This window comes from Phyllobates terribilis, unplaced genomic scaffold (assembly GCF_046119375.1).
Source record: "Phyllobates terribilis strain yellow unplaced genomic scaffold, ASM4611937v1 Scaffold_1__5_contigs__length_1240528914, whole genome shotgun sequence".
NCBI classification, from domain to species: Eukaryota; Metazoa; Chordata; class Amphibia; order Anura; family Dendrobatidae; genus Phyllobates; species Phyllobates terribilis.
The window spans coordinates 1,035,660,199-1,035,672,333 of record NW_027362761.1 but is presented as its reverse complement, the minus strand read 5'-3'; the positions used below and the strand labels follow the sequence as shown (position 1 = coordinate 1,035,672,333).

Sequence of the window (12,135 nt, the reverse complement as noted above, 5' to 3'; positions counted from 1 at the left end):
TCCACGTCTCTTCCAAGGGTCATTGATATTGTCTTTTTATTCCACTGCGACCACCACCACTCTTCCAAGGGGCATTGATATTATCTTTTTATTCCACTGTAACCTCCACCACTCTTCCAAGGGGCATTGATATTGTCTTTTTATTCCACTGGGACCTCCACCACTCTTCCAAGGGGCATTGATATTGTCTTTTTATTCCACTGGGACCTCCACGTCTCTTCTAAGGGGCATTAAAACCGTCTTGTTAAACCACTCTGAACTCCACGTCTCTTCCAAGGGGCATTAAAACCGTCTTGTTAAGCTACTGTGACCTCCATGTCTCTTCCAAGGGGCATTACAACCGTCTTGTTAAACCACTCTGAACTCCACAGCTCTTCCAAGGGGCATTGAAATGTTGTTTTTAATTACCTCTGACCTCCATGACTCTTCCAACGGGCATTGCATTTCCTCTTAATTTTAGTCAGCTTTTGCTTTTCAATGCATAGGCGAACACTAAGGGAGACCCACTCCCCAATAATGGGTAGAAGGTTTTTAGTATGATGTAATCCACGGCTGTTTCATTGCAGTTCCTCATAATTTTCGGAAAGCCTTCCATTCACTGCTTAGGCCAACAGTGTACAGGAGACCCAGTTGCTATAAATGGAAGAAAAGGTTTAGTTAAGTCCCTCTGACCTCCATGTCACTTCCAAGTGGCATTGGAGTGCCTTGAAATTTTTGGTATGCATTGCACTCACTATAAGCCCTATAACTGTGTAGCCGAACCGCTCCTTTTGGTACAGAAACATATCCTACAAGACATGTGTGGTTGACTGGCCTGATACTGATGTGAATGGTCCCTGTTCCTCCTGCTCTTTCTCCTTTGCCACCACCTCATCCATCATTCATCACCTGAAGCTTTGTTTTAACAGGAGTCATAGAACTGGGATAGTAGCAGGAAAACATCCAGCAATCCTCGGAGGTACGATATGCGCCAAAACGCTGACCACCTCAGGCCTAGCCGCTACTACATACATGCGCTTGCATTCCAAGAAACAGAAAGCTAAGGAGATGGATGGCCTCATGATCATGAATAATTTACTTGTTGTGTGGGAGGCCGACCACTGCTGCTGTCTACCTTCTGAACTTTGTGTTGAAGCCTGATTGACCCAGGACCCGCAATCCTCTATGTCTGGAGGACGTGTTGCATCCCAGTGTCCAACTGTGTCCCGGCTTACACAATATTAACCCAGTGTGAAGGCGTCAGTGAGATGGACCATCCCAGGCCACGTTCATTTGTCCACGTGTTTGTGGTTAGGCTGTCCTTCCCACTAAATGCACTGGGGAGGGCACAGGTAATGTTTTGGTATGCGCGCTTGTGTATAAGGCGCACTGGGACAAATCGGGACGGCTGGGGACCGATTATGGACACCTGGCCGCCCCCTGGCGGCTGGGGACCAAGCGTGGACACCTGGCCGCCGGGCGGCTGGGGACTGAGTATGGATACCAGGCCGCTGACGCAGCCATGATGTGGTGGCCAGATTCCGCCTCCACATGCCTAAAAGGCCCAATTTCAAGTGCAAGCAAGCAGTATGGTATTGCAGCCTGGGGGTGGGCGGGTGGCAGGCTGCATACTTGCGCTTGCATTGCAAGGAATGGCGGAGGTACAATTGAACACTGTCCTGGGACAAGGACTTGCACGGGGATAGTTGCAAGTCTGCATCTTCTGATGCGGCAAGGATCACTTCTGATGGGCACATTTTTAGGCAGTGACCTGGGTGTCAGAGATGCTTCCAGGGGTCTTCCCCATTTTGTTCCCATGTCTTTTCAGCACTGTATGCATGTGTCACACAGCACATGGCCAGATAAGGTTGTAAAATGTTAAAATTACATTTCCCGGTGAATGCATTTGTCACGGTTGAAAGCAATACAAAAGTGCAAAAACGCATAAAAAATGCTACTTGTGAACATAGCCCAAGGTGTGCAGCAGTATTTTTGTTTCTGGTTATTTATTTTACCTTATACACAAGTCTTTACCCTGGAAAGGATGTTCCTTAACATATTTCACAGGAAAGCAGTTTCAGTTTCGTTTTTGAACGTTTTATTGTGAGCCAGTAAAAGTGGCTTAATACCTCTGACCACGCTGTTGACAGCAGTGACCTGGGGGTCAGAAATGCTTCCTGGGGCGATCCCCATGTTATTTGAGCACTGTCACTATCGTTTTGGGCACTTTTTAGGCTTTCTACTGACTGCCGGGGGTGCCGCCGCCACAAAAATGCTCGGGTCTCCCATAGACTAACATTGGGCTCGTTGCTCGGGTCGAGTACCCGAGTATCACGGTGAGCTCGGCCCGAGCTTCGAGCACCCGAGCATTTTAGTGCTCGCTCAACACTATTCATGACTCCTTACTGATAATCTGCATGCAGTGCGTGCGGAGTTAAAATTTATATTTTACATAATGCAGCAACTGATAATAGATAGAGGGACTTGTTTATAAAACTAATCCCTATTGTTCTAGTTAAAAGTGTGAGATCTCGCGTTTTGCCCGGAAGAACTGCTGTTTAGGGTTGTGGAATCTTGCTGAGAATGCCAAGATTCTACAGCCTGGAAGTTCAGACATGACTTTTGCTGGAAAGTCAGTTCCTTTAAGCTGTTCTTAGGCACTGTTAGGTACAGTACAGACCAAAAGTTTGGACACACCTTCTCATTTAAAGATTTTTCTGTATTTTCATGACTATGAAAATTGTACATTCACACTGAAGGCATCAAAACTATGAATTAACACATGTGGAATTATATAACTTAACAAAAACGTGTGAAACAACTGAAAATATGTCTTATATTCTAGGTTCTTCAAAGTAGCCACCTTTTGCTTTGATGACTGCTTTGCGCACTCTTGGCATTCTCTTGATGAGCTTCAAGAGGTAGTCACCGGAAATGGTCTTCCAACAATCTTGAAGGAGTTCCCAGAGATGCTTAGCACTTGTTGGCCCTTTTGCCTTCACTCTGCGGTCCTTCCGTCTCCTTCCTGAGCGGTATGATGGCTTGACATTCCCATCTTGTTTGTACTTGCATATAATTGTATGAACGAGGCACCTTCAGGTATCTTGAAATTGTACCCAAGGATGAGCCAGACTTGTGCAAGTCCACAATTCTCTTCCTGATATCTTGGCTGATTTCATTAGACTTTCCCATGATGCTACACAAAGAAGCAGTGTGTTTCAGGTGCGCATTAAAATACATCCACAGGTGTGTCTCTAATTAACTCAGATGTTGTCATAAAAAACTATCAGAAGCTTCCAAACACATGACACCATCATATGGGCAGTCCAGAATTGTTGGAAGGCATAGTAATCTTAGTGTATGTAAACTTTTGACTTTGCAGTAAGTCATAAAAATGCATTAAAACATTCTCTGTCTCTCATTATTCTGGCATTTGGCAAGTATTAAAAACTATGGTAATACTAATTGACCTAAAACGAGAAAGGTTTATTCTGATTTCATGTCAGGTATTGAGAAAAACATGCACATGTGTCTTTTTATATAGTGAATGTAAACTTCTGGCTTCAACTGTATATAGCACCATTGATTCCATGGTGCTGTACATGCGAAGGGGTTACATACAAATTACAGATATCACTTACAGTAAACAAACTAACAATGATAGACTGGTACAGAGGGAAGAGGACCTTTCCCTTACAGGCTTACATTCTACAGGATGATGGGGAAGGAGACAGTAGGTTGGGAGGTTGCAGTAGCTCTGTTGGTGCTGAGGTGGCAGATTGGTCATTGCAGGTTGTAAGTTTTCTTGAAGAGATGGATTTTCAGGTTCTGTCTGAAGGATCCAAATGTGGTGATCCAGCTCTAATTGAAAAAAACAGTAGACAGATGAGAAGAAAACTTAGTCAGTATGGTCATCCCTGACCTCCAAATGTACACTCCAAAAAATGAAATTGTTTACTAATTTCATTGTATGCACTAAGGGCCCTTTCACACTGCGTTCTTTCCCATGTTCGGTGGCTTCATTGAGGGTTATGTCTGAACCCCCGCAAAATGCGATTTGGGCGTATGCACCGTCTGGGCCATCTACTATATAATCGGCTTATCCCGTCTGTCTGTCCAGGAAATCCCGCGTCGCTGATTGGTCCGGCCGCGGCCAATCAGCGAAGCAGGATTTCAGAACAAGTCGGGAGATAGCAGGGCTGACTCCGCCCATGTGGTCATGTGACTCACCAACAGCCCATGACGTACTGAACATGTTTTGTCAGTCACAGTGTGTGATGTACTTCTGTCACGTTTAATGAATACGTTCTGTCAGTCACAGTGCGACATAGTTCAGTCACATTTACTAAACACGGTCAGTCAGAGTGTGATGTACTTCTGTCATGTTCAGTGAACACGTTCTGTCAGTCACAGTGTGACGTACTTCTGTCACGTTTCATTCACCGTGGTACGCGGAACAGGAGACCCCTGGCAACAGCCGCAAATAGTCGTGATGTAAGCGGAAGCAAGAGCCGGCTGCAGCCGTGGGAATTACGTACTGGCTGTGCGTGGTCAGCGATATTGTCACAAGCAGTATTGACAACATGACGTAATTACAAAATTCATTAGGGGCCCCGGGGGGATACATTGGGGGGTTAATTTAAAGTAGTGCACAACCCATTTAAACACTGCTTCGCTGATTAGTTGCGCCCGGTCGGCCGCATACATATTCTAGAATACCCAATGCGTTAGAATCGGGCCACCATCTAGTTGACTATAATGGTGGAGAGAGAGTAAATATGGGCTCTGTTATGCATCATTTTTCGCCATATACGCTTACTGGAGGTGGAAAGCTATACGTAGCAGACTAAGTCTTGGCTTAAGTCTCCAATAGGTGCATATGGCTGAAAATTATTCACGAAAGAGCACACAAACTCTGTCTGCCTCAATATAGCCAATGGCGCCATCAGCACATACATCCTCTTTGGTGGGTGACTCTGAACTAAGCTTCAACGCGGCCACTGAATGTAGGGGAAAATGCCGTGTGAAAGCACACTAGGGACTGCACACGTCTGTATAAAACACGTAAGTGAAACACCGGTACCTGTGTCATCAGTGTTTTCCATCAGTGTGTCGTCAGTGTGTCAGTTTTCACTATTTGTGTATTATCTGTGTGTCCGATTTTACCATCAGAGTGTCATCAGTGTTATTCCCAGATGGATAAAGAAATAAACAAATTACAAAGCTTCTCCTTTACTTTGCAATGTTAAACATGAACTGTACACGAATAGCACGCGGACTGTACATGGATGACACACAGAGTGTACATGGATGGCACACTGACTGCACACTGATAGTACACAGATGGCACACAGACTGTACACTGATGGCACACTGACTGTACATGGATGGCACACGGACTGTACACGGATGGCACATGAACTGTACACTGATGGCACACTGACTGTACATGGATGGCACACGGACTGTACACTGATGGCACACTGACTGTACATGGATGGCACACGGACTGTACACAGACTGTACACGGACTGTACACTGATGGCACACTGACTGTACATGGGTGGCACACAGACTGTACACAGACTGTACATGGATAGCACACGGACTGTACACAGACTGTACATGGATGGCACACGGACTGTATACTGATGGCACACTGACTGTACATGGATGGCACACGGACTGTACACAGACTGTACATGGATAGCACACGGACTGTACACAGACTGTACATGGATGGCACACGGACTGTACACTGATGGCACACTGACTGTACATGGATGGCACACGGACTGTACACAGACTGTACATGGATAGCACACGGACTGTACACAGACTGTACATGGATGGCACACGGACTGTACACTGATGGCACACTGACTGTACATGGATGGCACACAGACTGTACACAGACTGTACACGGACTGTACACTGATGGCACACTGACTGTACATGGATGGCACACGGACTGTACACAGACTGTACATGGATAGCATACGGACTGTACACAGACTGTACATGGATGGCACACGGACTGTACACTGATGGAACACTGACTGTACATGGATGGCACACGGACTGTACACAGACTGTACACGGATGGCACACGGACTGTACACAGACTGTACACGGATGGCACACTGACTGTACACGGATGGCACGCGGACTGTACACGGATGGCACACGGACTGTACACGGATGGCACATGAACTGTACACTGATGGCACACTGACTGTACATGGATGGCACACGGACTGTACACAGACTGTACATGGATAGCACACGGACTGTACACAGACTGTACACGGATGGCACACGGACTGTACACAGACTGTACACGGATGGCACACTGACTGTACACGGATGGCACGCGGACTGTACACGGATGGCACACGGACTGTACACGGATGGCACATGAACTGTACACTGATGGCACACTGACTGTACATGGATGGCACACGGACTGTACACAGACTGTACATGGATAGCACACGGACTGTACACAGACTGTACATGGATACCACACGGATTGTACACGGATGGCACACGGACTGTACACGGACTGTACACTGATGCCATCCACTGCTGTTTGTGTTTTTCCACGCACCCATAGATTTGTATTGGTCCTTGTCATCAAAACTGACATGTGAACAGCGCATATATATAATGGGTATGTGTGCCATCTGTTAATAACCCCCGATGCCGCAGGACATGTGAAGGAGCCTCACAGAGACTTTGCAGATCTGTTCTTTCTCCATGATGCACTGTATATACTGTGACTAGAGAAGTCTCTACAGACCCTAATATCCCAGTCATACAGCTGCTCCGCCATCTAGCAGCCATGTTCCTCCCACCATCACACATCAGCACACCATGGCTTACAGCACTTGTGTTACCTATTACCTTGTGTCACTTCATACTGACCGTGTTAGTTCTCGTGTATCACACTTGTGGGAATGGCTTTAACCATCTCTTTCCCACAGTGCAGCAGTGAGACATGGCTAGCGGAGTCTTGACTGTGACTTTGTCGTTGCTGCAGCAACAAGAGGAGCAGAGGATGGCTCCTTCCCCTGTGTCACCGCACAGCCTGGCTGACAGGCATCTTCTGCTCAGTGCTGGAGCTCAGCTGCTATTGGCTGCTGCCAGCTGTTTAGCGCCAGTGGGCGGGGCCTCGCGTGGACTCGGTGTTGCTGCTGCACCCAGCTTCATTAGAGCTGCAGAGGCTGTCTGTCACTAAGTAACTCTTTGTAGCCCATCTTCTTCTTCAAAGGGGGAAAGGAAAAGCACTGGCAGAATGGTAGGTGCTCTGTATTTATAGGGAGATGCTGACAGTCCTCACTAGTACCATATATATATATATATATATATATATATATATATATATATATATATTATATATATATATATGTGTGTGTATATACAGCCATTAGTTTAGTGCCTGTATGATTGCAGTGTTGTGCCATGCCTCACCACACACACAGGTCAGTGTCTTAGCTCATCTGGAATCAGTGCACAGCAGTGTGGGTGGATGGTTCTCCATGATCTTGTGCAGCACATCCTGTTTTTCCTGCATTGGAACACATTGCACAGCAATTATTGCCATTATTATCCTGTATTGTTGTGTCAGGACACCGCATTCCTGAATGAGCTCATTGTTTTTGTTGTGTTATTACATTTTTTTCCGCTGTAAAATATCAGTATTTTTGGCTATGTACAATATACGTAGATGCTCTGCTCAGAACTGCAGAACATCGTTCTCTGGAATTATTTTCCTGCCAAATGAATTGAACAATTAGACGTAACATGGCAGCTGCTGATGTACACGGAGAAGAACTGTGTGAGAAATGCCTGTGACGTGACCAAAATGTAAATACGAGGCCATTGTAGCGACCGTTCCCGTCAGCCTCTACATTCGCTGTCATGTTGGAGAAGGCCTTGGATTAAAATGCGTCATGTTCACTAGTAACAAGTCATAATACCGTATATGTTTTACTTAAATGACACAGATTTTTTTAGCTTTAGGAATTACAAGGTCACTTATTTGTGGAGTAAATTTTGTAAAATTATTATAATGTTTTAACATAAGCTGCCGAGTCTTTGTGTCTACAGCTACAACTATGATATTGGTCCTTTCATGCTTACATTAATGTAGTTCTTTTTTTTTAATTTATTTATTTTTCTGAGGATAGAATATATAATGATGTATCAAATATTATTAAATAGACTAATATTAATATAGGAATGACTGAAGTGAATGGCTGCACTGAGCAAGTGTGATATACAGTTGTTTCTCACAGATGGAATATAGAATACATGCTATTATTTCACCAGAAAAATGAAGAAAGAGTTTATGGACTAATTGAGTGCGTTAAGCGATACATCGCGCAAAAGTCAGCAGCGCGATGTGAAAAGTAGCATGGCAGCCTGTTGTTGTATTGGGACGTAAGATCTCACTGAAATCTAAATACAGCAAAAACCTCAGATCAAGAGTTCATTCACAGCTGCATATACAGATCAAATACAGATAAGCAGTATACAGAACAGACCAAAAGTTTGGACACACCTCATTTAAAGATTTTTCTGTATTTTCATGACTTTGAAAATTGTACATTCACACTGAAGGCATCAAAACTATGAATTAACACATGTGGAATTATATACTAAACAAAAAAGTGTGAAACAACTGAAAATATGTCTTATATTCTAGGTTCTTCAAAGTAGCCACCTTTTGCTTTGATGACTGCTTTGCACACTCTTGGCATTCTCTTGATGAGCTTCAAGAGGTAGTCACCGGAAATGGTTTTCACTTCACAGGTGTGCCCTGTCAAGTTTAATAAGTGGGATTTCTTGCCTTATAAATGGGGTTGGGACCATCAGTTATGTTGTGCAGAAGTCAGGTGGATACACAGCTGATAGTCCTACTGAATAGACTGTTAGAATTTGTATTATGGCAAGAAAAAAGCAGCTAAGTAAAGAAAAACGAGTGGCCATCATTACTTTAAGAAATGAAGGTCAGTCAGTCCGAAAAATTGGGCAAACTTTGAAAGTGTCCCCAAGTGCAGTTGCAAAAACCATCAAGCGCTACAAAGAAATTGACTCACATGAGGACCGCCCCAGGAAAGGAAGACCAAGAGTCACCTCTGCTTCTGAGGATAAGTTTATCCGAGTCACCAGCCTCAGAAATCGCAGGTTAACAGCAGCTCAGATTAGAGACCAGGTCAATGCCACAAAGAGTTCTTGCAGCAGATACATCTGTACAACAACTGTTATGAAGAGATTTGTGCAGCAGGCCTTCATGGTAAAATAGCTGCTAGGAAACCACTGCTAAGGACAGGAAACAAGCAGAAGAGACTTGTTTGGGCTAAAGAACACAAGGAATGGACATTAGACCAGTGGAAATCTGTGCTTTGGTCTGATGAGTCCAAATTTGAGATCTTTGTTTCCAACCACCGTGTCTTTGTGCGACGCAGAAAAGGTGAACGGATGGACTCTACATGCCTGGTTCCCACCGTGAAGCATGGAGGAGAAGGTGTGAAGGTGTGGGGGTGCTTTGCTGGTGACACTGTTGGGGATTTATTCAAAATTGAAGGCATATTGAACCAGCATGGCTACCACAGCATCTTGCAGCGGCATGCTATTCCATCCGGTTTGCGTTTTGTTGGACCATCAATTATTTTTCAGCAGGACAATGACCCCAAACACACCTCCAGGCTGTGTAAGGGCTATTTGACCAAGAAGGAGAGTGATGGGGTACTACGCCAGATGACCTGGCCTTCACAGTTACCAGACCTGAACCCAATCCAGATGGTTTGGGGTGAGCTGGACCGCAGAGTGAAGGCAAAAGGGCCAACAAGTGCTAAGCATCTCTGGGAACTCCTTCAAGATTGTTGGAAGACCATTTCCAGTGACTACCTCTTGAAGCTCATCAAGAGAATGCCCAGAATGTGCAAAGCCGTCATCAAAGCAAAAGGTGGCTACTTTGAAGAACCTAGAATATAAGACATATTTTCAGTTGTTTCACACTTTTTTGTTATGTATATAATTCCACATGTGTTAATTCGTAGTTTTGATGCCTTCAGTATGAATGTACAATTTTCAAAGTCATGAAAATACAGAAAAATCTTTAAATGAGAAGGTGTGTCCAAACTTTTGGTCTGTACTGTATGTTTGGAGAAATAATGAATGGGCTATAAAAATATAAAAGGACTTCGATTAGGGAAAGTGAAAGGCCACCCTAAACAGATGTGTTTTTAGGGAGCGCCTAAAACTGTGTAAGTTGTCATTTATCCTAATTTCTTGGGGTAGAGCATTCCAAAGAATAGGTGCAGATCGGGAGACGTCTTCGAGCCGGGAGTGGGAGGTACGGATTAGTGCGAATGTTAGTCGAATGTCGCTTGCAGAGTGTAGAGAACGGATAGGCCGATAAACAGAAATGAGGGAGGAGATGGAGGGGGTGCCGCTCTGTGGAGAGTCTTGTGGGTGAGAACAAGCAATTTAAATTGGATCCTATAATGTATGGGCAGTCATTTCAATGACTGGCACAGAGCGGAGGCGTCCGAGTAACGATTAGCCAGGTAGATGACCCTGGCTGCTGTATTAAAGATGGACAGGAGAGGGGAAAGTCGAGTGAGGGGGAGGCCAATTAATAGAGAGTTACAGTAGTCAAGGCGGGAGTGGATTAGGTCAACAGTGAGGGTTTTTGTTGTTTCCAAGGTGAGAAAGGGGCAGATTCTAGAGATGTTCTTCAGGTGCAAGCGACAAGAGCGGGCAAGAGATTGTATATGGAAGGTGAAGGAAAGATTGGTTTCAAATACAATGCCCAGACAACGCGCCTGCTGGCTCGGTGTTATTGTGGTTCCACACATGGAGAGGGAGATGTCGGATTTAGGGAGGTGAGTAGACGGCGGGAGCAGAAGAAGTTCAGTTTTGGAAAGGTTGAGTTTCAGATAGAGAGCGGACATGATGTTGGAAACTGTAGCCTGACAGTAACTGGTGTTCTGTAGTACAGTGGGGCTAAGGTCAGTGGATGAAGTGTATAGTTGTGTGTCATCAGCATAATGATGGTACTGAAAGCCAAATTTGCTGATGATCTGTCCAATTGGGGCCATGTAGAGAGAGAAGAGAAGAGGGCCAAGGACTGAACCCTGAGGAACCCCAATAGTGAGATGAAGGGGGGAAGAAGTGGAGCCAGAGAATGGATACACTGAAAGAGCGGTCAGATAGGTAGGAGGAGAACCAGGAGAGAGCAGTGTCCTTTATGCCGATTGAGTGGAGCATAGAAAGTAGGATATGGTGGTCAACAGTGTCGAAAGCTGCAGATAGGTCAAGAAGAATGAGCAGAGAATAGTCACCATTACGTTTTGCTGTCAGAAGGTCATTGGTTACTTTGATGAGTGCAGTTTCTGTAGAATGTAGGGGGCGGAAGCTAGACTGTGATGGGTCTAGAAGAGAGTGAATGGAGAGCTAATGGGTAAGGCGGGAGTAGACCAGGTGCTCCAAGAGTTTACAGATGAAGGGGAAATTGGAGACTTGTCTGTAGTTGTTTGTGCAGAAAGGGTCAAGAGAGGGCTTTTTTAAAAATGGATTAATGATGGAGTGTTTGAAGGAGGAGGGGAAGATACCAGAAGAGAAGGAGAGGTTGAAGATTTTAGTTAGGTGAGTAGTGACGACTGAAGAAAGAGACTGGAGTAGATGTGAGGGGATAGGGTCAGTGGTGCATATAGTGGGATGAGACGAAGAGAGGAGCCTGGAGACTTCTTCTTCTGTAACTGGGTCAAATGTGGAGAGTGATCCAGAGGAGATGTGGGGAGGGATGGGACACACGGCACTTGGTGACTGGGAGCTTATTTCCTGATGGATGTTCTTTATTTTTTCTGTGAAGTAGATAGGGGCCTGCGCTTTAGGACTGAGGAGGGAGTGAAAGGTGTCGAAGAGTTTTTTTGGGTTGTTGGATAGTGAGGAGATCAGGTTGGTGAAGTAGGACTGTTAGGTGAGATGAAGGGCAGAGTTATAGATTTTTAATGTAAACTTATAGTGGATAAAGTTTTAATATTTTATATTAAGCAGATATATTTTTGGTACTTTGTGTATGGTTTTCAGGAGGAAAAAGCTGAATTTCATGGTAGTAATGACATGTTTGTGATGTCATGAAAA

The 12,135-nt window shown here is 44.8% G+C and overlaps 1 protein-coding gene and 1 long non-coding RNA gene across 3 annotated transcripts in view; one reads left to right on the top strand and one right to left on the bottom strand.

Moving 5' to 3' along the window:
- Positions 1 to 2,720: 2,720 nt before the first annotated feature.
- LOC141157549 (uncharacterized) lies at positions 2,721 to 7,134 on the bottom strand. 2 transcript variants are annotated; one of them, XR_012247815.1, is made up of 3 exons: positions 6,907 to 7,123; positions 3,685 to 3,840; positions 2,721 to 3,175 (listed from the first exon to the last, which is right to left on the bottom strand). It is a non-coding gene; the product is annotated as an uncharacterized lncRNA (long non-coding RNA). The 2 variants fall into 2 exon arrangements; XR_012247814.1 differs by lacking the exon at positions 2,721 to 3,175 and having other exon boundaries at positions 3,445 to 3,840; positions 6,907 to 7,134.
- The window catches only part of GUCY1B1 (guanylate cyclase 1 soluble subunit beta 1), a 113,466-nt gene continuing 108,452 nt past the window's right edge, over positions 7,122 to 12,135 (top strand). The window contains exon 1 of the mRNA XM_073644957.1: positions 7,122 to 7,279. Coding sequence (XP_073501058.1) covers positions 7,277 to 7,279 — 3 coding nt within the window. The 5' untranslated portion in view covers positions 7,122 to 7,276. The remainder of the gene's footprint in view (positions 7,280 to 12,135) is intronic.